At 41.3% G+C, this 26,401-nt stretch overlaps 2 protein-coding genes and 1 long non-coding RNA gene across 15 annotated transcripts in view; 1 reads left to right on the top strand and 2 right to left on the bottom strand.

Moving 5' to 3' along the window:
* Positions 1-6,994, top strand: part of EVA1C (eva-1 homolog C) — a 46,066-nt gene extending 39,072 nt beyond the window's left edge. For 2 of the 3 annotated variants that reach the window (XM_035115385.3, XM_035115384.3), the window contains 3 exons: positions 3,833-3,901; positions 4,365-4,454; positions 6,409-6,994. In XM_035115385.3, the coding sequence (XP_034971276.3) occupies positions 3,833-3,901; positions 4,365-4,454; positions 6,409-6,854 (605 nt within the window). In that variant the 3' untranslated portion in view covers positions 6,855-6,994. The remainder of the gene's footprint in view (positions 1-3,832; positions 3,902-4,364; positions 4,455-6,408) is intronic. The other variant, XM_088667936.1, reaches the window with a different exon arrangement.
* Positions 6,995-9,134: 2,140 nt separating this feature from the next.
* On the bottom strand, positions 9,135-13,214 carry LOC148685952 (uncharacterized). Its single transcript, XR_015949575.1, has 3 exons — positions 12,575-13,214; positions 11,886-12,192; positions 9,135-10,348 (listed from the first exon to the last, which is right to left on the bottom strand). It is a non-coding gene; the product is annotated as an uncharacterized LOC148685952 (long non-coding RNA).
* Positions 13,215-16,594: 3,380 nt separating this feature from the next.
* Positions 16,595-25,965, bottom strand: CFAP298 (cilia and flagella associated protein 298). 11 transcript variants are annotated; one of them, XM_088667943.1, is made up of 9 exons: positions 25,648-25,965; positions 24,194-24,258; positions 22,925-23,065; positions 21,827-21,994; positions 20,492-20,559; positions 19,375-19,533; positions 18,157-18,288; positions 17,111-17,206; positions 16,595-17,013 (listed from the first exon to the last, which is right to left on the bottom strand). In XM_088667943.1, the coding sequence occupies exons 3-9, from the start codon at positions 23,061-23,063 to the stop codon at positions 16,903-16,905; spliced, it is 873 nt and encodes a 290-aa protein (XP_088524069.1). In that variant the 5' UTR covers positions 23,064-23,065; positions 24,194-24,258; positions 25,648-25,965; the 3' UTR covers positions 16,595-16,902. The 11 variants fall into 11 exon arrangements, with proteins under 11 accessions (XP_088524069.1, XP_088524067.1, XP_088524066.1 ...); XM_088667941.1 differs by lacking the exon at positions 25,648-25,965 and adding an exon at positions 24,362-25,168; XM_088667940.1 differs by lacking the exon at positions 25,648-25,965 and adding an exon at positions 24,505-25,168.
* Between the last annotated feature and the right edge of the window lie 436 nt (positions 25,966-26,401).

The raw sequence follows: 26,401 nt of genomic DNA, 5'->3' as shown, positions 1-26,401 counted from the left end.
ATTACAAGCATTGAAATGCAATATAACCAGAGACTGGAAATACCTTTTGGGCACAACAGACAATTGGTATAGAACAGTTTGGGAAACTGCCCTCCTTGAAAGTTTATCCAATAAACTACTGTTGACACATGGACAGATTAAGAAAGATGGCTTTATACCAGTGTGGATTAATGTCAGAAAAGGAACAATCCCCCATCAGCATTTTGCTCAGTCTGGTTGATCTAAATTTAAATTTAAACATACATTATTATATTCACTTTGAATCCCTCCCCCCATTCATCAATATAGCAACACTATGTTGCTTCATTGGTAACAAGGGGGAAAATGGCCATTACTCAAACTTAATCTAAGCAAAACCACAAGGGCTCCTGATTAGGCGTTTAGCTGCTGTGTGATGTGGACTGTTATCTGTTAACCTTGCTCTGTCCTGTTCTTCCCCTTTGTTTTTGTTTAAACCAATTCACAAAACAATAACTTACACATTGAACCATATGTGGTACTGCAAATTTATTCTCTTATGTGATATACAAATGGCATGAGAAGACTCAGTCTATTTATTTGTATCATTTATTATTCCTATGATCCTTGTTTATAGAACCCGATAGAAAATTATTATGATTATTATTTATTATTAAAAAAACACCTAGGATGTAATTCTGGTATGATGTAATTTGTGACTGGATGGCAGTGATAACCTTCAGCTTTATTTGACGATCTCTGACACTCCTTCATTCCCCTCCTCTCCCTTCTGGTATTTTTCTTCAGGATTGTATGCAATTGCTCTTTTTTTATGAGAAAGCTGCATTTAGTATTAGAACCATATACAAGCAGGGGAAATAATTTAGCTTGGGAAAGAGTGCATGTAACCTAGAGTCTGTGTGCATTGTCAAAATGTCAAAGCAACTATGATAAAAGATAATGCCTGACTTCCAAGCAGTGTGGAAAAAAATCTGACACCTGAAGAGCTATTCATATACATGATATGTGCACCCTTTTTAATCTTTGTTGGAAGAATGTGAAATATTTCTAAATTAACATCCCAAAAATGCATTGGGGCAGACATGGATTGAAGAAAAATGTTCACTGTCTGCTTAGACTGATAGCTATTCCACTTTTGAGTTATAATTGCCTAAGGGTGTGTGTATGAGTAGTGGGGAGAGGGCACTGCCGATTGTTAAATGCCAAACTACATGTTGCAATGGAGATGAGAAGATGTAGAATTAAACGTAAGATAGCTGAAATGCAGGAGTCTATTTCTTCATGAGTCTCAGGCCTAGTCATTTTATCCATGGCCACTGTAGACCAGATGTCGTTTTCTTGTCTTTGTGGCCTAATCCACATGGTAAGCCATGAACAGTGCACTATTTGGTGACAGCTACCATGTGGACCAATGGCAACTGCAGGGCCGGCTCTAGGTAGAGTCCCGGTGACGCGGGGTGTTAGGGTGCCGGGCCGGTAGGCTGAGTGCTGCGCGGCAAAGCCGCGCGGAAGCCATGCTGCACCCTGCGAGGGCGAGGGCGCCGGAGCGATCTCCGCCCCTCAGCGCCAGGGCGTGCGACCTCCTCGAGACTGCCCTGGGCAACAGTAAAGTAAGGGTCATTTAATAATTTATAATAATTTATTCTTTATACCCTGCCCATCTGGCTGGGCCTCCCCAGCTACTCTGGGCAGCTTCCAACAGATTAAAATACAATAATCTATTAAACATTAAAAGCTTCCCTAAACAGGGCTGCCTTCAGATGTCTTCTAAAAGTCTGGTAGTTGTTATTCTCTGACATCTGATGGGAGGGTGTTCCACAGGGCGGGTGCCACTACCGAGAAGGCCCTCAGCCTGGTTCCCTGTAGCTTTGCTTCTTGCAGTGAGGGAACCGCCAGAAGGCCCTCGGCGCTAGACCTCAGTGTCCGGGCAGAACGATGGGGGTGGAGAAGCTCCTTCAGGTATACTGGACCAAGGCCGTTTAGGGCTGTAAAGGTCAGCACCAACACTTTGAATTGTGCTTGGAAACGTACTGGGAGCCAGTGTAGGTCTCTCAAGACCGGCGTTATGTGGTCTCGGTGGCCACTCCCAGTTACCAGTCTAGTTGCCGCATTCTGGATTAGTTGTAGTTTCCGGGTCACCTTCAAAGGTAGCCCCACATAGAGCGCATTGTTGCAGTAATCCAAGCGAGAGATAACTAGAGCATGCACCACTCTGGTGAGGCAGTCCACGGGCAGGTAGGGTCTCAGCCTGCATACCAGATGGTGCTAATAGACAGCTGCCCTGGACCTGGGCCTCCATGGACAGCTGTGAGTCAAAAATGACTCCCAGGCTGCGCACCTGGTCCTTCAGGGACACAGTTACCCCGTTCAGGACCAGGGAGTCCTCCACACCTGACCGCCTCCTGTCCCCCACAAACAATACTTCTGTCTTCTGCTCACTATGTAGATCCTAAAATGAAGTTGGGCTTCATGCTAAATATACACACCTAGATGACACCACTGAAAACAGTTAGACTTACTTCTAAGGAGACATGCATTGCACTGTTACAGCCTTGATGTTTCAGAGTCTTTACTATTTGTGGCACCACATTTTTATTCTATTACAGCGTCCTCAGGGACTAAAATAATCCATCTCAGAGCCACAGGTCACATCATAATAGAGGTGTCAGGGCCATTCTAAAAGCATCCTCAATGTGTTTAGTCAAACTAATTACAACTCTTCATGATCAAGTTTGGAGAGAAGCATTTTGTCAACTTGAAGAGGAAGCCAGCTGACTGGTGTAGCACTGATGGACTAGCCCAGTTTTCACCAACAAGGTACTCTCCAGATGTTTTGTTCCTATCAGCTCAGGGAAAGCTGGGCTAGGCTATCTGATGCCACCAGGAACTCCTGCTTCCATGCATCAGAGTACATTCCCCCATTTTTAAAAAGCTGCCCCACCCAAAAAAAAGACAAATTAATTGATAAACACATATTGTGCTTTCCCCTCCACAAAGCATGGGAGTTGGGAGAGGGAAGGACTGATTTGCTGATTTGCTGCAAAGCTGGGAGAAAGCCAGCCTTGTTTGGTGGGTGAGGGATACATTATGTTATGAGCTCTCTCTTCATATGATGCCTGTCTTGACCCTAACAGGAACTCTCGGACTATTCACAGCACAGCTTGTGTTTGAGACAATGGATATAGAGAGTTACTAATAGAGCATGACTTCCCTATTGATGGTGTGCTTAAGATGTGGCTCTTGAAACAAAGGCAGATTCATGTGGTGGCACCTTATAATGAAATCTTTCCGAGCTTGTTTCTGTCTCAGTTCAGGCAAGGGAGATGTGTGCATGGAAGTGCTGCATGCACCGTAAGCTGTGTCAGTGCTGTTTTTGCTAGACTGAGCACCTATTTCGAGAGTGGAGCTGCTCTATTTAGTGTTCTTCTCCTTCCCCCTCCCCAGCAGTTGAGTGGTGCTGTTAGGGTTGAAAGTGCCCACAATCTCTTTCTTTGGGAGACAGATTTGTGTGCAGAGCCTTATGAACAGCTACAGCTTCAGGCTGGGATTTATGAATCTGGAGGATAAGAACTTTTCAAAGTTGACACCCATCCCTGGGGAAAATAAGCAACCAGTCTCCTTGGCATATCTAGACCTATTCCATTGCCTAATATGGAGAATGGTATCTTGACGGGAATATCCAGGGTGGGGAGAGAAATGTGTTATTTGGCAGTTAATAATGGTTTGGGTTTCTTTGTCTTACCTAAAGTCGGTTAACCATTTTGCCTCACCCAATGAATAATGCTTCTGTTGATGTCAAGTGCTTTAAAATATTAGCATATAATATCTTCTTTTCTTTTCTTAAAATTTGCAGTTCCCAAATTCATATTTGCAGCAGTTGATCCAATGGTCAATCTAAACCCTTCTTGGAAGCCAAAAGAAGGTGAATATGGTCATTTTTATGGATCGCTACCAGCATTTGTCTTTTAAGTAAGAACCTACAATGGTTTGATCACTTAAAATGTAAAAAATAGAATATACTACCAACCAAGTGAAATGAGACCTTAGCAGGCATTTCAAATCTAGGTGGCAGAAAACATCAGGTTCAGTTGCTAGCATTGCCAGATAAAATGATATCAGGACAAACACATTTTATCCTAGAGTTAGGTCTGTTGAATGAGATGATTCATTAACATCTTTAAGATAAAAGTTAATTTTTTAGGGAACATCTCTTATTTGACTTGAGATCACAGAGAATCATGGGAATTTTAAAATTAAGAGCTCCCTTTTGGGTAGGATATAAAAAAATCATTTAGTTAACTTACACATTTTCTAACAATTTTTAAGTACTTTTCTGGTCCTCAACTGTGATCTAATCTAACAAACCTCTCATTTGTTTTTATTAGGTATAAATTTTGACCCAAAAGAATCAAGATTTCCAAAGAAAGAAGGAATTATAGTTAGCAACAGTTTGGCTATGTTTGCTTACATTAAAGGTAGAAATTGTGTGTTTTGTTTCCTTGCATTCTTCTTACCAGTAATCCTGTTGAGTATAATTATACTGTTTCATTACAGAAAATTAAATCCATGTATAGACCATGGCTGCAGTCTATAGAGTGTGCTGTAGAGTCTGCACATTTAGAAGGACATCAGGTGGACACTTTTTGATATGGAGGGATGGGGGAGAAATTCAGTTCCGTTGGTATTTAAATGAGAACCTACCAAATGCAAATTTCTTGAAACAAAGCACAGCCGTTTTTCAAAATTCTGAACAGCCAACTGCTGAAAAAACTGTGCTGGTCTTAGTTTTTGTAAACTCAAAGGAGTTGTGCTTGTTCAAAAGCCTCTCTCCCTCTTTTACCTATTCCTACAGGTCCCTTTGCTGTGGTGGTAGTGCTAAAGCATTTTGACACACCCACCCAAGACTCCCAAACTTTTGACATTTTGTCTACACCCATTTTGATAGGCAGCCCTTGGAGAGTTGACCATGGGTCAATGTTGTCCTTGCCCTGTGCCCAATGTTGCCCTTAGCCACCCCGTTTTAGTGAACTTGTGTTGATTGCTTTTCATTGCTGTTCAGATGTTTTTCTGTTTTTATCTTTCTGGTTTCCTTCTTTTAAAACGTTTGTTTGTTTATCACCATATTTATATCCCACCTTTCTTCTAAGGAAGGTGGCATACACACATCTTCCCCTCCCCATTGTACCATTACAATGACCCGACGAGGTAGGTTAGAGTGGGAGATGGGAACTGGCCTAAGATCCTTCAGTGAGCTTCATTACTGAGTGGACATTTGGATCCTGGTCTCCAAGGTCTCACATTGGCTTTAGTGTTTTATTGCATTTTAAACCAATGTATTGTATGTCTGCCCTCCTAACCTGACCCGGAAGCCTTCTTGAACTATTTTGAATGGCAGGAAATAAACCTGGAATGGGGGACCTGTGGCATTCCAGACATTGCTCTAAACTCCCATCCCCTTTGACCAACTATGGCTGTGGTTGATGGGAGTTGGCATCCAGGGGGATACAGGATCACTATCTCTCATATAAATGTTTTAAATAAATAAATAAATTAGAATCTTGCCAGGCCCATAAAATCTGACAGCTGCTCGATTTGGATTGTTCCATGGAGATTTGCAATGACATTTTAAAGTAATTTGGATGCAGTTTCTATAGAGCTGCCTTATGTAACATTAATGCTGTTTTCTATTAACCTGCTTGGTTCTGGCTCTCTCTGCATGGACCAGAATGCCACACATTAATAGACCAATGTGATGTACAGATGACAGATACATTGTTGTGCTGCTTTCTTCGCATGCTATGTGTGTGGGTCAGAGGGGGAGCAATAACATGTGGTTATCCCTAATGGCGGGTTAAAAGTGCTTGCTTTGAAGAGGTAAAATGCGCTGTTAGGATTAAGTGCTTTGGGATGATCATTAAAACTGTACAGGTAGGATTTAGAACAGAGATACTCAGGTATGGTTGCATGGTCTTTGAAACCAAACAGTGCAAATGCCAAAGGTAAAGAACTAACAATAGCTGGCGAACTTTTACAGAAATAGGCAGCTCTGAGGCAGATACAAACAGCTTTTCAGTGGCAAAACTTCCCCTCTGCTTTCCCCCTAGAGCAGCCAGCTTCTTAGTGAGTCACACATTTGGCTGAAGTATAGCACCGCCTACACCAGGATAGAAGCACTTGAAGATCTAGCCTTAGGCTTTAAGCATTATGGTGCCCACACTTAGACTGTCTGGCTGTCTGCCATGGTGCTTTGTGGTCAAGCAGGCAGGATCAGCTAGCCAGAGACAAGTTAGCAGGGCCTGGTGAACCTTGTAGGCTTGGACTGGCACAACAGGACAGGGCCTTTTCAGAAATGAATATCTTTCATCACTACCCCCTTGTCTGGCCCTCCCTGTATAACCCTTTAGTCTGGGATTTTGTTTCTAATTTCAGATCACCCTGAAAGAGCTGCTCTCTTGTTTGTGTCTAGTGTTTGTGTTGGCCTCGTGCTCACACTCTGTGCTCTGGTGGTCCATGTGTCATGCTCTAATGACCTGGAAAAACTGCGGAGGGCCAGAAAGCGCTTGATACCAGAGGACAAAAAGGCTGACGAAAGCAGTGAAGAGGAGGAGGAGGAGGAGGAGGAGGAAGACGAGGAGGAGCAGGAAGAGGAAAGAGAGGATTCTTCCAGTTCTGATTTTCCTGATGAACTAGCAGGGCTCTGCAGGACTTCCTATTCAGCTTATTGTTCAATGGACCCAGCTGAACTTGCTGAAAGGATAGAGCGGAGAGAACAGATCATCCAGGAAATCTGGATGAGCAGTGGGTTGGATGCATCTCCTACTAGAAGCCTCAGTCCATTTTATACCAATGAACAGCAATGCATTTGTTTTGGATGAAAAAAGCTATTTTTGCAATAAAAAAGAAGAAAAGAAAGGGGGAGAAATGTACTTTCTGTGAAGGAACATTTGCAACTCCTAGAAATAATTATTTGAAAAGTTATATTATTAATAATTATAATTAAATGCTTTAAAATGTGTGTGTGTGTGTGTGTGTGTGTGTGTGTGTGTGTGTGTGTTGCATATGCTGACTTTATGCCTCTGATTAATTGTCCATTATCATTCTGTCTAAACCATTTCAGTTTGAAAATGAATGACCGTATTAAAAACCAGTACAACACACATTTCCACTAAGGTATTTCTGAACATTTCTGAAAGGTATTGAAGATAAAAAGAGAGGCCACTGCAGAACTAAATGGGTCACTTTGCAGATTTCTTTTCAAAATAATCTTTAGAAAAATCCCACAAGGTTTAGGCCAATCAAATCTAAAGTTAAATCAGAAATTTATTCCTTTAGAAGAATGTCTCCCACATTTAGTCACAATCTGTAGGAACTCGAAGAACAAAAGGAGGAAAAATGTCACTTCCTACTTGTGATACTTAGGAGTTGTCCGTTCTTTCCCTATGCAGAACTCACACGTTAATGTAGTAGCATAAAATATACTGGGTGGAGTGGACTTTTGGCTTTTCATTTCCTATTGTTTTAAAGGAAAATTGGAGCTTGGGAAAAATTAATAGAAGGGAACATTTCCCACTTACTAATGAGTGAGCTCATACGGAATCAGAAAACCTTCAGCCTGATTCATTTCCTAGTAAGTCAGGAAGCTAATAAACTTGCCAAGAAGTTGTTAAAAAAAAGAATCAAAGAATTGGAAAGGACAGAAAAGCAGACTACTGCAAGGCCAGAAAATGCATTCATAACCCCTACCCACAATGGACTGATCCAGACTGCATGTCACTAGCAGAGCAGGCACAAACACAGTGAGAAGGTGTTTACTGAGCAATAGCTGGGGGGGGGGTATTCATGCAAATTTATCCAACAAAGACACAATTCAAACACTAACTAAACAAGTGTTATAACTAGCCAGACAAAGGCAAAGAAAGACATATTAGATCTGCTCCTTCCTCCAGCCAATAGGATCTGGGTTGCCCTGCCAACTTGTCCTTTAGTGTTTGACCCCAGGTCAGTCATCTGTTACCTATGAGGGGACTGACATGTTGTTTTACTGAAATCTTAGTGGATGAGCAGAGGCCATGAGAAGTGCTGCCTCTGGAGATGCCAAAACTGGCTAAATCTAATGATGCAAGCCCAACCCACAGTGTCAGCGACACAAGATAGAAAAGTAACACATCTCAGAAATAAAAGGGTAAGTCAGACTCTTTGCTTGCTATTCTGCTTGAACATATATATTGCTCTACCACTATACTGTATACATTTTAAGAGTGTACTCTTATGTTGGTAGATTTACAGTGGTACCTCGGGTTAAGAACTTAATTCGTTCTGGAGGTCCATTCTTAACCTGAAACTGTTCTTAACCTGAGGTACCACTTTAGCTAATGGGGCCTCCCGCCATGCCGCCACCGCGCGATTTCTGTTCTCATCTTGAAGCAAAGTTCTTAACCCGAGGTACTATTTCTGGGTTAGCCGAGTCTGTAACCAGAAGCGTCTGTAATGCATTCTAAATTAAAGAGTAAATAAAGGGGAGAGGTGCTGAGGCAGAGGGGGAGAGAGGAATAACTTTTATGAAGTGTCCTGAAAAATTGTCAACTTGCAGAAAACGAGAAGCCTGTTTGGAAAGACCTGCTTTGATTTTTGCTTTGTTTTGTTACTGTTTTAGCTTTGAGGAAGAAATTTGTGGTAGTTGGATATCAGCAGGTTGCAAATACTGAAACAACAAGAATGATAAAGTTGCCAGTATCTTAAAAATAATAAGTCTAAAGTTGAAGGATACAGTTGCACAAGGGGGCACACAGTGTCACTCTAAAGGTAAGGACTTCCAAAGATAACAAGAAAGAAGAGGCTTAGCAGTGCGTTTTATATGCTCAAATACAGTGGCATTGCTTAAGAAACAAATATTATAAACAGGGCTTGCAAGTTACATGTGTGTGTCCTAAAAGCATCTATTAGGGTCATCTAATAATGCGAGATGAGCGCGCAACCCCAGAGTCGGTCACGACTGGACCTAATGGTCAGGGGTCCCTTTACATTTACCTTTTTACCTTCTTACTTTATGTTTAATGACACTACATTCTGTTACAACAAATAAATTTTAGTATTTGTGGTTCAATGTAAACCATTAATGGAGATCAGTTCTTTTAAAAATTGTATCATTTGCCCCTTTGAATAGCTAGGCCACCTAGGAATGAAATGTTTACTATTGGGACTGCCCATTCTAAGGATGAAAAAGAAGTTGAAAATTAATCCTTTTTTAAAGCCAAGCCTTTTATCCAAACTCATTCAGCTGTTGCATGTACAACATTTCTCTGAGGCCCAAAGCATGCAGCTGCAGCTCGGAAGTTTTTCAGGACGCTATTGTGATCAGCCAGCCAAGGCACTGCTGTTTGAAAGGTGTGGTAAAGATGACAATGGAATAGGTGTGGCATCACATTAAAGCAACCTTGAGGTTTCCTTTCACTCAAGTGAGGACCTGAAACAGTTGGATAAATATAAAATGGGGATGTCAAGGAGGGAGGAGGATTGGAAACGGAAATGCCTTCGAAGCCAGTCAACTGGCTTGACTTAAGCACTGTGAAGTGCCTACCGGTATATCTGCCTTGTAACACAATCTATTCTACTGTAACATAGCTGAGCACCAGAGACAAACTTGGATGCTTTCATTCTAAGTAACACAATGAAAGCAGTTTGGTAACTGAAAGGACTTGCTCCAAAGCCCCATTGAGATTGAAAGGACGGAATGACTTTGATGGTGGTGTTTGTTTTGTTTTTAAGATTAGATTCCTTCTATGACTCAAAGTTGTTTTTAATGTGTGTGGTTTTTTTTTAAAAAAAGTTCACTGACTTTTTTTTACTGGTTCTGCTCCACAGAGAATCCTCTCTCAAATTGAAAGAATGTACAGCTCTTAAAGGAACACTGAATTAAGCTGCATAATAGAATCAGTTAGAAATGGTGGATAGGAATGGAGGAGAAATTCGATTCAGTTGGTATTTAAAGCTGAATCTATTGAATTCACACTTTCTAGAACAATATGCAAACCAAAACACAGCTTTTCTTTGAAATTCACTCTTACCGAAATTTTGCAATGCAGTTCTCCAAACAAGCAATGTTTACAAAAATGACTATATTAGGGGAAAGTGTGCATATAAATGAAGGTATCGGTGAAAGTAGCATACAAAAGTGCCTTATATTTGAAAAATTTGCTTGCAAAAATGTGTGCATTAGTCAAAACTGCATATGAAATGTGTCTGGAGAAATTTGCACAGAATGCTGATGAATCCTCAAAAGCTTTTTCTTTAAATGCAAATTGCTGCAAAATGTGGAGAACTGAGATCTTTCCATACCTAATGATGGATATGTTGATTGCCCACACAGTTACTTACCGTGTTTCCCCCTTTTTAAGGCGTAGTCATAAAATAAGCCATAGCAGCATTTCTAAGCATTTGAGAAATATAAACCGTACCCCGAAAATAAGCCATAGTGATAGGCGCTGTGCGGAAGAGATCACTGAGCTCCCCGAGTCAGCAGCAGCAACGCCGGCCGCAGCAGTGTTTGCTGAGTCCTTTCTTGCTTTTGGGACTTGGTTACTGTGCTGGCTTGGGATGGTGTGTGTGCAATTGCTGTTGCTGCTTCGTGTTTTTCAGCTGGATTCTCTGGGTTCTAAGCACTTTCCCCCGTTTGTTTGTGAAGCAGCACTCGGCTGCAGCCCCTGCCTCTCCCGACGGCTGCATGAATGCGAGGCTGGATTTGATCGCTATCTCCTTTTCCATTTCTTTTGTCTTTGAGCACCCGGCCCCGCCCCCTCTCCCCTTCGTGGAATGAAGAACGGAGTTTTAGCAGCATTTCCTCATTATAAAAAAAAGGTCAGGAACTTTTACTTTAACCTCAAAAATGGGATATTTCCTCTCTCTAAAAACAACTCTGACCTGAACACCAATATAACGGGGGTAGATCACCTCCAGTTTATAAATCCGCAAGTAGATCGCAGTCTCCTAGAAGTTGGGCTCTATACTTTGGCTGATTGCAAGCCTTTGCATCTTTAAAAAACAAAAACCATGCGCTTCTCAGTCTTAATTTTCCTTTAATTCATCCCCCTATACCCTCCTCCAACCATTGCCTCCTTCCATTCCTTACCCCCCTCCCTCTCTCCCCACTTCCCTCACTCCTGTGCGATCTCATTTAGTCATATACTTGCTTTTTCTGTTGTGTTGTCTATTTTATATTTAATATTATTACCCTTTATGATGTTATTTTTCCCCTTGCGATAATTATTTATTTTTTATCTTTAACTAACTTTCCTTTCCATATTTTTCCATATATAACTCAACACTTTCCCATTCCTTCTTAACTCTTTGGATAGAGTGCCCCCCCATTATTGTTGTTAATTTTACAATTCCTGGATTTTTTATGGAACCGAACAGCTCGGGTGCTTCAGAATGTGCCTTCTGTTGCTACAGGGCTATGGGGCTTCACTATTTGACCCCCCCCCCAGGTTGGGATTTTTAAAGTAGTTCTGTGGGTCCCAGGGCACAGAATCACCCCCGATCCTTTCCTTTGTCTAAACAGACCTATTCCCCCCTGACTTTGGAAGGCTGTGCTTCAAGGGTGATACCAGGGGTTTTTTAAGACCTGCGCCTCTTAAGGATTGTTACAGTCCATAACTTCCATTGCTTTCTACAGGGTTGGGGGTTTAAAGCACTGCCACCCCCACCCCACCCTGCAGGCGCTCGGAACTGGCAGCGCCAACAACGCGCCCAGCAATGTGCAGAAGAGAGCACCGAGCATCCTGAGCCAGTGGGTCCCAGTTGTACCAGCACTTTTTTTTTAAAAAAAAGACACCCCCTGAAAATAAGCCACTGTGTGTTTTTTTGAGGGAAAAAAGTTATAAGACGGTGTCTTAAAAAAGGGGAAACACGGTAGTTCTATAGCAGATGGTAGTGGTGATGAGGCAGGACTGCGGATTAGCTCTTTGAAGGAGTAATTAGTGGTACTGTACATCCACTGAAATTAATGGCACTAATTTAATTACAGTGGGTCTACCCAGAATAAAACTTAGTTGGATGCCATCTATTGCTCCTATCTGCAGATGGATGGCATCCCACTTTCCTGGCCCCACAAGAACCTGAATTTTCTTCTCATATAGGGTACACTGTATTAGTATCAGCATAGGCAGACATAGCATAATTCATCCAAATTTCAATCTCACCAATTATCCTATGTACCTATAGCAGCGTTTCTCAACCACTGTTCTGCGGCACACTAGTGTGCCGCGAGACGCTGGCTGGTGTGCCGCGACGTGCGGCGACGAGAAGGGCGATTTGCATTGTCACGTGCCTGGCGGCCGCCAATTAACAACACTATCCCGCCAGAAAGCAATATTTCTCCTCCTCTTTCCCAAAGCTCAGTGCAAACGAGCCTGGCGGCCGCCAATACACAGCACTAACCCGCCAGAAAGCAATATTTGGCAAGTGTTTCTTACAGTCATAATTATAATATAGGGCGGCACAGAGTTAAATTTGTTAACTTTTTTAATGGTGGTGTGCCTCGTGATTTTTTTCACGGAACAAGTGTGCCGTGGCCCAAAAAAGGTTGAGAAACACTGACCTATAGCATTGAAGGGAGAGTAGAATGCATTACTCCGCCCTAAGTCTCCTCCTCCCTAAGAGTCAGATGACCACAGGCAAGTAGTTAAAATCAGTAAATGCCCACATCGATTTTCTTAGTAAAACACTACTGTGCTTAAAAGTTATAAACGGGGAACTTTTTAAAGGAGTTAATTAAACTTCAATTTATTATTTATGCTTCCTTGTAAATCCTCCCCCCCCATTATAATCTTGGGATAAGAAAGTAATTAAAAGAGTGCTTTTTTCCTTGTGAGGGAAGTGCCAAGTTTCCTCATTTCGCTGTAAACTTCCTCATTCCAAGTGCCCAAAATTTACTGCAGTACAGCATGTACTTGTTGGTGTACAATGAAAGGCAAGTCATGTCCTTGAAGCTGACAAGCATCATTTGTATTGTAAAGTATGTACTAATTCTGTCATGCATGTTTGTTTTTGCTTCATCTCAGCTATGGCTTTTAATAGTATGCTTTTGTCCACAGTATTGTATGGCAGAGAGAGACAGAAAGTACCTCAAGAATTAATCTCTAGGTCACTTTGCAATTGATCTTCAGGGGTTTCCAATTCCCTTCTAAATTAGGCTACTTAAATGAAGAAAGTAGAGTGTATGCACAGACCAGGAGTCGCTTTATGAGCATAGCTGCCAAGTTATCCCTTTTTTAAAGGGATTTTCCCTTATGCTGAATAGGCTTCCTCGCGAGAAAAGGGAAAACTTGGCAGCTATGCTTTATGAGTGACAGAATTGAGAGCTGTGCTCAGACACTGTAAACAAAGTTAGAATCCCTGCTCTATACTGTAATGCCATCAGCTGGCTGGAGCTGATGGGAGTTGTAGTCCAAAACATCTGGAAGGCACCAGGTTAGAAAAGGCTGTTCTAGACCTTCCATCTAGTAACAACAACTTCCTGTAACCACCTTACCTCTTGAATACCCTCCCTAGCAATCCTATCTCTTCCTCAGTCAACCTCCATCCTCTCCTTAAGTGTTGTGCCATTTCTTCAGTCTTCTTTCATCCCGGTTCCCTAATTCAAGTTGCCTAACTCCTCCTCCAGGTTTTATTTTCTTAGCCCAATCCTTCCTCTAGCTTCCTTGCCTCCACCTGTTTGTCCCTTAAATTCCCTATATACCTGGATCTCTTTTCACTCCTCAACATGCCTGTAAACTGCTTAATTCCCTCAGCAACTGCACATTCTGTATCATTAGGTGACCTCGGCCAAGATCTGGAGGTTTCACCAACACAAGAATAAATACAATACAGATGGAGCAGAGGACAAAAATTCATGGACGCAGACATTGCTTGATGACACATTTCCTTCTTCTAAAAGTGATTGATAAGCGCTATTTCAAAAACACCATTACTAGTTTTGTCTTTGGGTCTTTATTAAACAAATCACACGTTCAACACATGCCTGTTATGGTTGTGCACCAGCCTGGACATGGATGTTTTGTTGCCTACGGTGATGTAAACTCCTAAGCAGTATTGCTCAAGCTCAGAGGTTAGATTCTGTATATGCTATTTTAGAGTATCAGATCTTCCACCCCTCTGCACTGTGAACACAAAAAACATTCAGGCTGAACATAGGCAGTGTACAGGCAATGTTGTTAGCACTATTAAACTGAAAACTGATCCTTTTAAATTGAGTTCAGTTTGCTAGTATAATCATTTGAGCTTCTGCCCAGAGAAACGTAAAATCAAAACTAAGAAGAGTAATGCTGCTGTGAAGCCTGTTAATTGTTCTGTGCAACTGCTGTAATTTTAAAGTGTCTCTACAGCACAATGTAGTGAGAGTGGCTATAAAAGTATGCATTTCTCTCCCTCTCTCTTTCTGTGTGTGTATACCACAAGCTCATTGCTTTTGCTCACTGCCAATCCCAAAATAATAGAGTTAAGGACATGCTCCCTATGTTCCTAGGGGTAATGAGCCTTACCTTGGGCAGCAGTTCTGGCTCAGACTTAGATGTATGTGGAGGGTTCAGCTAGATTAGAAAGACCAACAGCAAAAAATCACAGAAGAGCATTCTCACCAAAGATACCAATCTTCGCACCTCACTTTCCACTTATTTTTTAAAAAAAGAAATAAATTCATTTATTACTCTGATACCAGATCCCGTTGAGAAATTTCATTCGGATTACAGAGACTTCCTGGTGTTGCCTTTAAGATACGATGTTATTTAAAAAGAACAAATTCTCTTTGAGTTCATGGAACTCATCGTTCTTTTAAAGTATCAGTTGACTTTCTATTTCAGCTCAAGTCTACACTATTGTTGACTGCAAGGTTTTTTTTTGCAGGATAGCCATTTGCACCCTAGCAATTATTTATTTATTATACAGTATTTATTTCCTGCCCTTCCCCCAAGGAGCTCAAGGTGGCATGTAGAGTGCCCTTCCCATTTTATCTTCACAACAATCCTGCAAAGCAATTAACCCAAGAGATTAAAAAAGCACTGCTCAAATTGTCCTTACCGTGGCTGCTCAGATGACCAGGTTCCATGAACTGATACGTATTTTAAAAAATATTTTACACTGCCTTTCAAGGCAAGAAACCATCTTAAGACAGTTCACAAATAAAGAGCGAACAATGCAACACAACAAAGTTCTCTGGTACCCACACAGTTGCCAACTGACAACAAGACCCTTGCAGTACCACTACTCTCCATTTTGCTGAGCTGCAGCCATGCAGATTCCCACGTACTTTGGACAGGAAAAGAAGTATGAGACCTTGGGTTGCTGCATGTTGAGGAGTGTGTGAGAAAGAGAAGGTGGGGGGAGGTCAGGAGGTCCTTGTCCGGGGAGCGTATCACAACCAATCTGTCCGCCTAGCTCTTGATGTGCTTCGCTACCCACAAGGCTAGATCATGTCTGATAAATCCACACTTCTTTCAACCATAATTTAAATAATACCTTATGTATGGCAGGAGTGTAAAAATGACCTATGGTAATTCTCCACATGGTTGGCGCTATAATGGGGAAAATAGTTGTTTATCCATTTATCTCTAAAATTGGTAAAGTAGGAATAAATAGTGGATACCCCAGCTTGTGATGAGTTCTCCATTAACGTTTGAATCACACAGTTGCAAACATGGGGCCGAAACCAGAATTCAACTTCTACAGATGAAAAGGCTCCTACTTTGATTCAACAGAGGGACCCCATTGGTAGGGAGGAGGAAAGGACTTTTGGCCATTCCTCTCTGGAACAGATAAGATAAACTTTATTTCGGCCATAGGCCCATAATGTACTGCAACCAAGAATAAAACAGTATAAAACCGACAAGTATAAAACCGACATACATAAAAACAATCAGACAAATTAAAACATAAAAGAATCAGAACAATCAGGCAAAATTAGTTCCTCATACAAGGAACATTGTACAACTTTTTAAAAACGTTTCAAGTAGTTTTATGGGGTTTTTAGCTATGGTTAAAACGTTAGTGCATTGCAGGCCATCCTTTTCCATTACTCAGCTCAGAAGGTTACTTGAATGATGTATCTTAGTGTCAGTAGTCGTAAAGTAAGTTATGCTGTTTTTTATAAGAGAGAACTGAAATCAGATATCTTGCTACAAGTAGTGTTTTGGTCGTATCATCATCTTGCAGCAGGTATGTTAATTGGGTCTCCAGCGGTTTGTCCGTGATTTCCAGAAATAGAGGGTACAAGATTTTAGTCCGAGCGGGCGTATGCAGGGGGCAACAGAACAGTATGTGGTAGAGGGATTCTATTGTTCTGTTGTCACACGTGCATAAAACTGAGATTTGGCCTTTGGAAAACCTGTGCCCCAGGACATTGGATGGGAAAACATTAAATCTTGCTTTGGTGAAGGCGAATCTGTGGGCGCCTCTCTGGAACAGTGTGAGTGGTAATGCTGGAGGCTGCATAGGGAGGGAGAAATTGGCACTGGCAGGAGTGAAGTCTGGATCCAACACATTAAAAAAAAGTGTTGCCTTCTAAGGTAGCTTACATCATTTTGAACAGCTTAATTACAATGGACAAACAGAAACAAGACAGCTGTAGAATGACGACAACCAGTTTAATAATATGACAGCCATACTGGTGAACTAGTTAAAAATATAAACATCCAATTTGTAGGTCTATTGTAGTGGATTCACAAAATAAGCCTTAGTTTTTTATTTCTAAAAGGCAAGTGTGCCAAAGAGGCTGAATATATTTTGCAATCAATCATAACAATAATCACTTCTACAAAACTAGAAGCTAATATTTCACAATAATTATAATGCACGTTTTATCATCCATGTTATTTGTAAACCTCAGTGGATTAATTTAACTTGTAAAAAGGGGAAAAACCTGCATACAAAACTTCATTTGGGTCTCCACTTAATGTCCTTTACACCATGAAAATGTCTTTTCAAGGCATGACTGTCAGCCCATTCAGAATCTAAAAACGAATCATCATCATTTTCTTCCAATTTCTGTTGGGGAAATAGCAAAGAAAATGTGTTTAAAACTGCAAAAATGTTTACCTGCATTGTTTTCAACAGCATAAATACCACAACAAACCCTAGATACCTTGAGTTCCTCTTGCCTTCTGTGATAAAAAAGGATCATCTGTTTGTGTTCTTCACCACTTATGACAGGCTCACGGGCTGGAGCTCCTTGTCCTTTCTAAAAAAATAAAGTAAGTTTGTACTCACTGGCACTTTTAACTATTCTGTGAAATAATAAACCAAGGTTTAAGTCATTGCCTGCCAATTATCTGTGAACCTGTTACGACAAGATCCCTGTCCCCCATGATAGCCAGGGCCTAAATGACATTTCACAGGAGGGCACAACTATGTTTGCAGAGGAACTTATGGTCCTTGCCTTCATACATACATCATCTATTATACTGATAAGGATTTTGTCATTATGAAATATAGAATTGAAGAAGCACAAGCAGCAGTAGAAAAAAGAATTTCAATTGGGGTTTTTTAAGGGTGGGAGTACAGTACAAGCAACAAGCACAGCAGTATAGGAGAACTGCTGCACAAAATAAGTTATTCAGGTGCTTGATAAACAAAAGCCTGTACGTTTATTCCAGATCGTTTATTCCCAGAGACTGGGAACTGTGACCCTCTAAATCAGGCATAGGCAACCTTGGCTCTCCAGATGTTTTGGAACTACAACCCCCATGATACCTTACTGGCCCTGTTAGCTAAAGATCATGGGAGTTGTAGTTCCAAAACATCTGGAGAGCCAAGGTTGCCTATGCCTGCTCTAAATATTGTTAGACACCGGCTCCCATAATCAATACTGGCTTGGGCTGATGGAAGTTGAAGTCCAACAACATCTGGAAGGCCACAAATGCCACATACGTTTCTTATAGTCATCCTCTGATTCACTCCAAAAGGCTTCCTATACTTCAAAAACAACTTGAGATCAAGTAGTACATCTCTAGTACCCCCTGTTGTGTGTGCCTCAAGGGGTGCTGAATAATATAGTAAAAATTAATTCTTACACTGCACCCAGGTTAGAAAAATAGCTTTTCTTGACCCAATGAGTATGGTGCCATGGTTTGTTCCAAGACACAAAAAGAGAAATGAAATGCACTGAAATGTATCAAGAGTTTCACTTACTTTCTGTATCTTCACAATAATTTTGGTTTTCTCATTTTTGCCCACATAGTCAGAAAGCTGCTTTGTTCTCTTCAGTTCTTTTGCTGCCCACCACAGTTGTGCCTCTGGTTCCTCAATCACCTCAAGTGCAGCCTATGACAAATTAATTCATGAAATGCTTAGCGGTTTCAACAAATATACCAGCCTGATCTCTTCCAGATGTTATGGACTACAACTTCCATCAGCACCAGTCAGGACAGAATTATAGTCCAAAACATCTGGAGGACACCAGGAAGGTTGAAATACACATATTGCAGATTGTGCAGATTAAACTTTTTCAGAGCAGTGGGAACAGCTTGTCTAACAGACAGCTACCCTTTTCATCACTTAAAACTAAACATATATAATGATTAAGACAAACTTTGCAGTGTAGGAAACTGTGTTCCTCTACCCTTTAAACAGTCTTAAAGAGTGCAAATATTCAATTATTGGTGAAGTACTACTATGAAGAGGGTATAGCCTCACTTACTATTTTTTTAAGTGAATCATGAACTAAAATAGGCAGCCTTAAGTAAAACAACATCACTGATTTTTGTTTATCAAGTGATTGATTCTGTGAGATGACAAGTACTGGGATCTAAGGGTACACAGATTTCATTGTGATGGGAAATCCCTTCTAATTATTTCATTGTATTCCTTCTAAATTTTTATTTATTTGTGATGTAGTATCAGTTTCATCAATACAGATTTCAGCATTTATGTTCCAATTTCAAATCCATTTTTAAGATGGATCTTAAATAAACAAACTAGGTTATCCTAGAAAAGAAAGCTAAATGGTAATTAAAGGGAATTTCATGATTTCTAACAAATGTTTATTAGCTCACCAAATTTTCACAAACCTGAAATCATTATAATATAATACTACCTCCCCCTGCCTTTCAAAAAATAAGTCTGCAGAAATGGTTATTTGCCCTACAGTAACAGGGAAGGGAAAGGACACTTTGGTCCCAGTCTCTAATCAGAAGAACAACTGCAGCAAGAGGAAAAGCTATTTTTAATTCAAAACATATTCAGTTGTACTAGTCACTTAGTAACCTTTGGGATGGAGCAGGATATAAATCAAATAATTACACGAATAACACACAAATGACTACATGTTCTGCAAAAGCCCAGACTTTTTAATTCCAGGAAGGGCAACATTTTGAAAACTAGAAACCATGTAACCAAGTAAATCATTACATGAGTTCCTGACAGATCTTCTTTATCTTCAAACTCCATTCTAATTGGGTCATATGGAGGGAGTCCCATTGGGTAAACAATCATCACAGCTCCTCGGAGCTGGTCCAGTGCATCTTTCACCATATTCATATTAACACACACATTGGCTTGCACTTGTTTCTGAAATACAGACAGAAGACATTTAATTTAACAAACCAACAAAGCACAGAGGAAAGAATGTTTTCCTTGCAGTTCACAATGTGACTCGGCATGACATTTGAGGAAAGCCAAGTAACAAAGAAAGCCACACTTAGCTTTACTGCCTGATACATAGAGGGTCAAATGTTTGTTTTACTGTACACAATATTGGCTAAGATAAAAATGAAATCTCTTGTCAAAGATTCTATTTAAAAGATCTGTGGATATGTATAAGATATGGATATGTAGAAGACCCAGACTTGCAGTCAATGCAAAATTGGATGCAGAATCACCTCTTTTATGCAGCATTTACCATTTTTTCCAAAGTGATAAAAGTTTCTGAGGCAAGCCAGCAGCATGGTTTATTCAGAGGACAATAAAAGGCTTACCGACCATTAAGGGGAAAATTTGAGTATTTGCTCCGCTTTCCCACTAAAATTAATAGAATGTATAGATTTACATTATATATTTTAATGGACTTTTAATTCACAACTCCACCCTCAAAATGAAATGTGAAGCTAGGAGAAGAGAGACTCCTTGTGGACAATACCTTTATTTCTACTCCATGAGACATTTTGATTCGGAAGAAGGTGGGGAGGGATTAAACATCTACAAACTGTTTTTTCTATACAACTATTCAAAAGAAACTTAAAATATACAACAGTCAATAAGGTCAAATATTCTACAAAGCTATTGATATTTCTAATCCACACTGCCAAGCCATGGGGTGATATTGTTGATTGGCTTGCAATGTGACACTGCCACAGCTACACAGGAGTGGCAACGATTACCCATGCTGCTGATTTTGTTCACACAGAGATCCTTATGACCTTTGAATAGGTAAGTTAACATTAGCTGTTTGATAAAATTAAGTCCAAATTTTAAAATATTAATTAATTGCCTTGCCTCAAATGCCATACAAAAGTTAGAAGTATCTTACCTTAGATATAAGTGCCTTGGCTTCTTCTACTGTTGCTTTTAAAACCTGTTTCATTTTCTCATTTGGAGCTTAAAATAAGAAATCTGCATTTAATATAATATGGTATTATATAAGCATGCAGGCTGACTATATAAAAAGCAATATTTTTACATAAAAAGTTGCCACTGCAAATGTCTCTCATAAGCCAGGCATCATTAAACCTCATATTCTTATTCATTCTGAGCAGACAATATTAATGACTGGCATTTTTTAATTTAAAAAAATACAATATATACATTTAGTAACTATAAAGACTGCCTTGTATGTTACATTTTGCACCTATTTCTTGGCACAAAATAACCTGAATGATGTCATTTTTTAATGGTGCAGACAGAGAATTGGTTCTAAAGAAATGCAAATGATATTCCACTCATACAGCAGTGCTTTCCTGATTTCAGCCACTCAGCAGCCTCTGGAAGACCCTTTGAAATGGGGTGATATGGTGGAAAAGGTGAACAAATGGAAGTGACTTTTAGCTGCATAGAGAACTTCTGAATCCAAATCATGAAATGTGCAGCTTTTGTTAAGAGGCTCATCTGATGCTAAAAGATTGAAGAGCTCCTTCCCTTTCCTAGCACTACTGCTTCATTTTAGGCAACCAATTTAAGTTTTCTTGCTGGCTGCATGTACTTGCACTTTATAACAGCTCGCTTATCCAGAACAGAATGCCGTAGCTACATTGTCCCACTGTCCATTATAGCATGTATTTTGCTACTGACATTGAACTGGGGCTTGCCAGAATACAGTGGTGCCTCGACTTATGAATTTAATCCGTTCCGAAGGCACCTTCGTAAGTCGAAAAATTCGTAAGTCGAAAAACGCCATTGGAAATGCGATTTCCCATAGGAATGCATTGGAAACGGGGGGAAATTGTAAGTCGAAGCAACCCTATCTAAAAATTCGTAAGTCAAAAAATCCCTATCTAAAACCACCACGGTTTTTTTCCAGATGTCGAGACATTCGTAAGCGCGTGGCCATTACCCCCATTCATAAGACGAAAAATTCGGTTGTCGAGTCGTTCGTAAGTCGAGGTACCACTGTATAGAGCTAAGCATAAAAAACAGGCACACTTTTTGGATTCAATAGAAAGGTCCTGAGTATGGTTTTTATATACCCTTGCAAATATGGAAGTCTGATAATGAAAATAACATAACTAGCATTATTTACATAACCTACAGTCATTTTTCAACATGAAAAAGTATGCAATATCAAAATACCAAATAAATTTCTTATGGAATCCTCTCTTGGCTAATTATATACAAAAAAGTCATGTATGCTTAAGGTACATTTATTTACCATGACCATTTCTTCGTCCAATTTCATCTTTTTTAAAGACACTTCCACCACTTGGAATACATTTTTCTGCCCATTCATCCTTCAGCTTCAGCTCTTCTATTTGCTCATCTGTCAGACCTTGCATGTTAGGAGGTAAGAAAATACCATGTTCTGCCAGTGTTTCTATTTCTATAAAAAAGAATGGGATAAAATGATAAAATTATGTCAATTACCCTTTATTTATTTAAATTATTTAAGAAAAATAATATAATCTTGATTTTAATAAAAACTTAAACAGTTACAGTCGTACCTTGGAAGTCGAACAGCTTAGTTCCCGAATGTTTTGGTTCCCGAATGTCGCAAACCCGGAAGTGACTGTTCTGGTTTGCGAACTATTTTTGGAAGTTGAATGTCCGATGGGCTGCAGGAGCTTCCTGCAGCCAATCAGAAGCCGCACTTTGGTTTTGGAAGTCAAACGGACTTCTGGAATGGATTCTGTTTGACTTCTAAGGTACGACTATTTAAAAAAACATTCAAAACTAAAACCAACAATAAACTAAAAAGAAATGAAAACACACATATTTTCTTCATGTCTGGCTAGGCATGCTTAAACAGAAATGTTTTAAGCAGGCACCTTTGGCTCTCTTAATTGGCAGAGATGGCTAAATATCTGAAATACAAAAATTGGGCTGTTGTAGAATTAGAATATTAGCTTAAATTATATCCTTTTGTTGTTGTTTAGTCGTTTAGTCGTGTCCGACTCTTCGTGACCCCATGGACCATAGCACGCCAGGCACTCCTGTCTTGCACTGCCTCCCGCAGTTTGGTCTACAAACACGATTTAAGAAGTTTATTGTTCCCTCATCTATTACCCATGTGGGTAATTCAAAGAACCATTAAAAGGCTTTCATTTTATTTTCTTGAAGATAGCAATTCCTAACGGAAAGAAAAACCAAACTGTCAGCAAATTTACACAGCTCATCAGTACCATCAAAAACACTAACCCTTGCATGGCATAAGTAACCCATAGGGACCAGGAAGGAAGCATTGCCATAGAAAATACTCATTTTCCACAAAAAAGTTGGGGCGGGTGGGAAGGCAAATGGATACATTTCACACCTGCACAAACACGATGAACTTTGAGCCTTCCATTGTAGATCTTGGTCACTTCCTGTGTTAAATCTTCAATGGAAATGCTGCCTGTTGTCTCCAGCAGAAATTGGCTCTCATCACCATTCTTCACATGGAGCAAAACCATTTCTGCAAAAGCAGAGAAACACGGACAAATACTAAAGAAAATGTGTCACCATTTATCAGACAAGAACAGGAAAAAGGTGTCAAGAACCTTGAAAATAAACATTTTGAGAAACTGACTATGACAGCCAAACACTATAGACAGGAAACTTGTCAGATACCAAGTTTAAAGTTGCACCGTTTCAAAGCAACATAAAAGGAAATAAAATCCCCTAGCCTGCAAAAAAGGACCAGAATGTCCAAGGTTCATTGTGAGGCTTTGAGAATAAATAAGAATAAGCAAGCATAGGAATAATTAATAGGCAAGAACTTCAGAGTTTTGGGGGAAATAATTTAGTTTTTCCTTTCTTTCCTTCCTGAGAATGTGCCCAAGCACAAGGTTTCAGATCTGTTTCAAAAATAAACAGAACCTCTACTATGGGGCACATAGTCCACTGAAGTCTTGGTTGCAGAGATGCTCAGAATCCTGTCCCTCCCTGGAATTCCACAGCTAAGTGTGGGATAGAAACCATTCCATAAAATGACACAGACTCTGCCCTATTTTGTAGGTTATGGGTTGTTATTGTTTTTAAATCAAACTTATTATTACATTGCATGAAGCTGTGATATTCTGAGATCACTTTCTAGACAATATTCTTTTTATAATAAGGGTATATGTAGCTCTTAATTTAAGCCAAGACTCATTCTCCAAAGCTATGAACTCTACCTTAAAGCCTAGGCAGTTCCATGCCATGGAACCAGTTTCACTAGAAGTTCCATATCATAAAACATGGAAAGTAAACAGTGCATCTGAGCATCTTAATTTACACCTGCTAAACCTTGACACCCATTCTACATTTATGCCAACCTAGGTGGTAAGTCTTCTTCCCAAAGGGTGCATATTGTTTTTATATAAAAAAGTTCAACAATTTTGGGGTCTTCCTAAAAAAACCTTAACAACTTTTGGGGTGTCCTGGTTTTTACTTTTTGGAATATGACAACCCTATTTTAAGGAACCCTATTTTAAGGAACTATAATTTATCTAGACTCAGCAGCCAAACATTACTTTCCGCTGTAAACTTTACCCATCTTCCCTAACTTCAAAAAACTGCTTGCAAATAAAAAGTATTTTAAAAGTGTAAATTGGGCTCTTACTTGAAAGTAACTCATTTGCTCCTTCCAGTTTACAAAATGTAACCTCCGCTGGCTTTTCTCAGATGCTGCAAAGGATGTAAAATGGCATGTGAGGTTGCTACAGAAAAGTTCCAGCCTCTGATCTTTTACAACCAAGGTCTAGCCTTGTGCTTTTTACGCAGCGGGTACCTGTGAGTTGGAGGAACACAACTGGTGACAAATTACGTGCATTAATATGCACGTAAGACACTGGGTCTTCCAGTATATTCTGTGGCCACATTGGTGCGAGGCTGGGTTAAGGGATTGCAAATGAGCTGGTGTGAGGTCCCCACCTTTCCTTTCCTGACAAGATGTAGCTTCTTCCTTCCTTTTCTTTTTGGGAAATCAGCACACGAGTCAGCAACTATCCCTTCCCCATCACCGCATCTCCATCCTGGAGGAGGCAAAGCTTCCTGATCTAAAAGCCCTTTAAAAGGCCCAATAACTCTCCAGGTCTTACAGGGCTCTTGAGCCTTTTTAACAGTTTCTTAAGAAAAAAGAAGCAGGAAAACCGCGAGCGCACAAGGGAGGTGGGAAACCTGGAAATCTAGGAACCGGGAACGAACTTCAAGCCTTTGAAATAAGCGACCGGGCTAAAGGAAGCTCTTCCTGAAACAACTGCCGGTAAAAAGATGAAGAAGAAAGATGAAGGCGGCGGGGGGGGGGGGGGGAAGGCTGCTCGTCCACTCAGCGGCTCCGCCCCTTCAACGGTTCCTTTCGTTTCTATGGAAACCAACCGACGCACGGAAAGCAGCGCGCAGGACCGGCTCCCTCGGTTTCCGCAGCGGCCCAAGCGCCCAAACCTCACTCACCTGAGTCACCGCGTAGGAAAAGCCCCTCAAGCCAACTTTCCGCTCTTCGTTCTCCTCCTCCGCCGTCGCCAGGGCTCAACTCAGTGGCTCTATACTGTACTAGCAACTTCGGCGACCCAGGAAGTGTTCCCCAATCGCGTAATGCGAAGGCTCGCGGCTTCCTTGTCACTCAACTCTAGCCCCGCCCCCCCAGGGGGCGTCGAGAACCGGGCCGTTTTTAAAGGGCCCGCGTCCTCCTTAAGGCGCGGTTTGCTAGCGGGAGGAGGACGTCGAGATTTGGCTGGAGCGCAGAGCACCACTTGGTCCGGGGGAAGCGTGGCCAGCTCCGCCCGAAGGGGAAGACGCCTCCGTGGTGCAAGGATCCCTCGGCGCCCCCCCCCCCCACGTTTTAACAGAGACACATTCCCGATGTTTCAAAAACAAGCGCCGCAATACACTCGTGTTTCTGCTGCAACAGACTAACAAGGCTTCCCCCGGGACCGCCCCCCCCCCCGCACAAGTAATCCTCCCCGCGCCAGCCAGCCCGCGGTCCGGGAGCTTAGGCGGCTCCGGGCTTAGTATGTAGCCCCTGTTGCCTTCCAGGCCCACCGTTCAATTCCTAGCCGTGATGATGTCAATAATCACCTCCTTGGTTAATGGAGAGTGTATATCTCGATGTGCCGGTCAAGGGGGTCAGTTGCTCTCTTCTGAGCGGCTGCTCCAGGGAGAGGTAAGGAAGGAAAACTAGAGGGGAAGGCATTTCCAAGATTGTGTCGTTGAGCCGGGATGCTAGGGTTGCCGGAGAATAATTGGCATTCCACTGTGCGGAAATCCACAGGGACTGCGCGCCCTGCTGGGCATGGGCATCCGCCCCGCGCTGGAGCCGAGCGGCAGACACAGCTTCGGGCATCCAGGACCTCTAATAAGGCGGGCCGAGGAAAGTATAGATATCGGAGGAAGGGCAAGGGGAGGGGCGCCCCAGAAGCGAAAGAGCCCGTGGATTACATACAACGAGGCAGCGTAAAGAACCACCGCTGTAGCTTGGGGAAGATGAAAGTGGCAGAAGAGGAGAGGGAAACTTGAGCGGGGAGAAAAGCCATCCCCTAAAAGTCTCGATTGTTACTATTATTTATCATTAGTAATAGTTAAAAAACAATTATTCTCTCCGATCACAGTACAAGTCGCAGGCTCAAGCGTCGGCTGCCAGCGAGCTCCTGTTACTACCGGTAGTAAATGGGATTTGCCAAAACGGGGAGAAGCAGGTAGGTGTGTTAAAATGAACTACAGTTGCACGGTTGGGTTGGGGGGGAGGGGCGGAGAGAAAAGGATCCATGGGCATTTCATGTGCGCAGGGTGGTGGTGATCAACACTGACAACTGGGAAACACTGGCCTGCAAGT

This window comes from Zootoca vivipara, chromosome 4 (genome assembly GCF_965207765.1).
Source record: "Zootoca vivipara chromosome 4, rZooViv2.hap1.1, whole genome shotgun sequence".
Taxonomy (NCBI): Eukaryota; Metazoa; Chordata; class Lepidosauria; order Squamata; family Lacertidae; genus Zootoca; species Zootoca vivipara.
The sequence above is the reverse complement of the archived record's forward strand: the minus strand, read 5'-3'. Positions and strand labels throughout refer to the sequence as shown.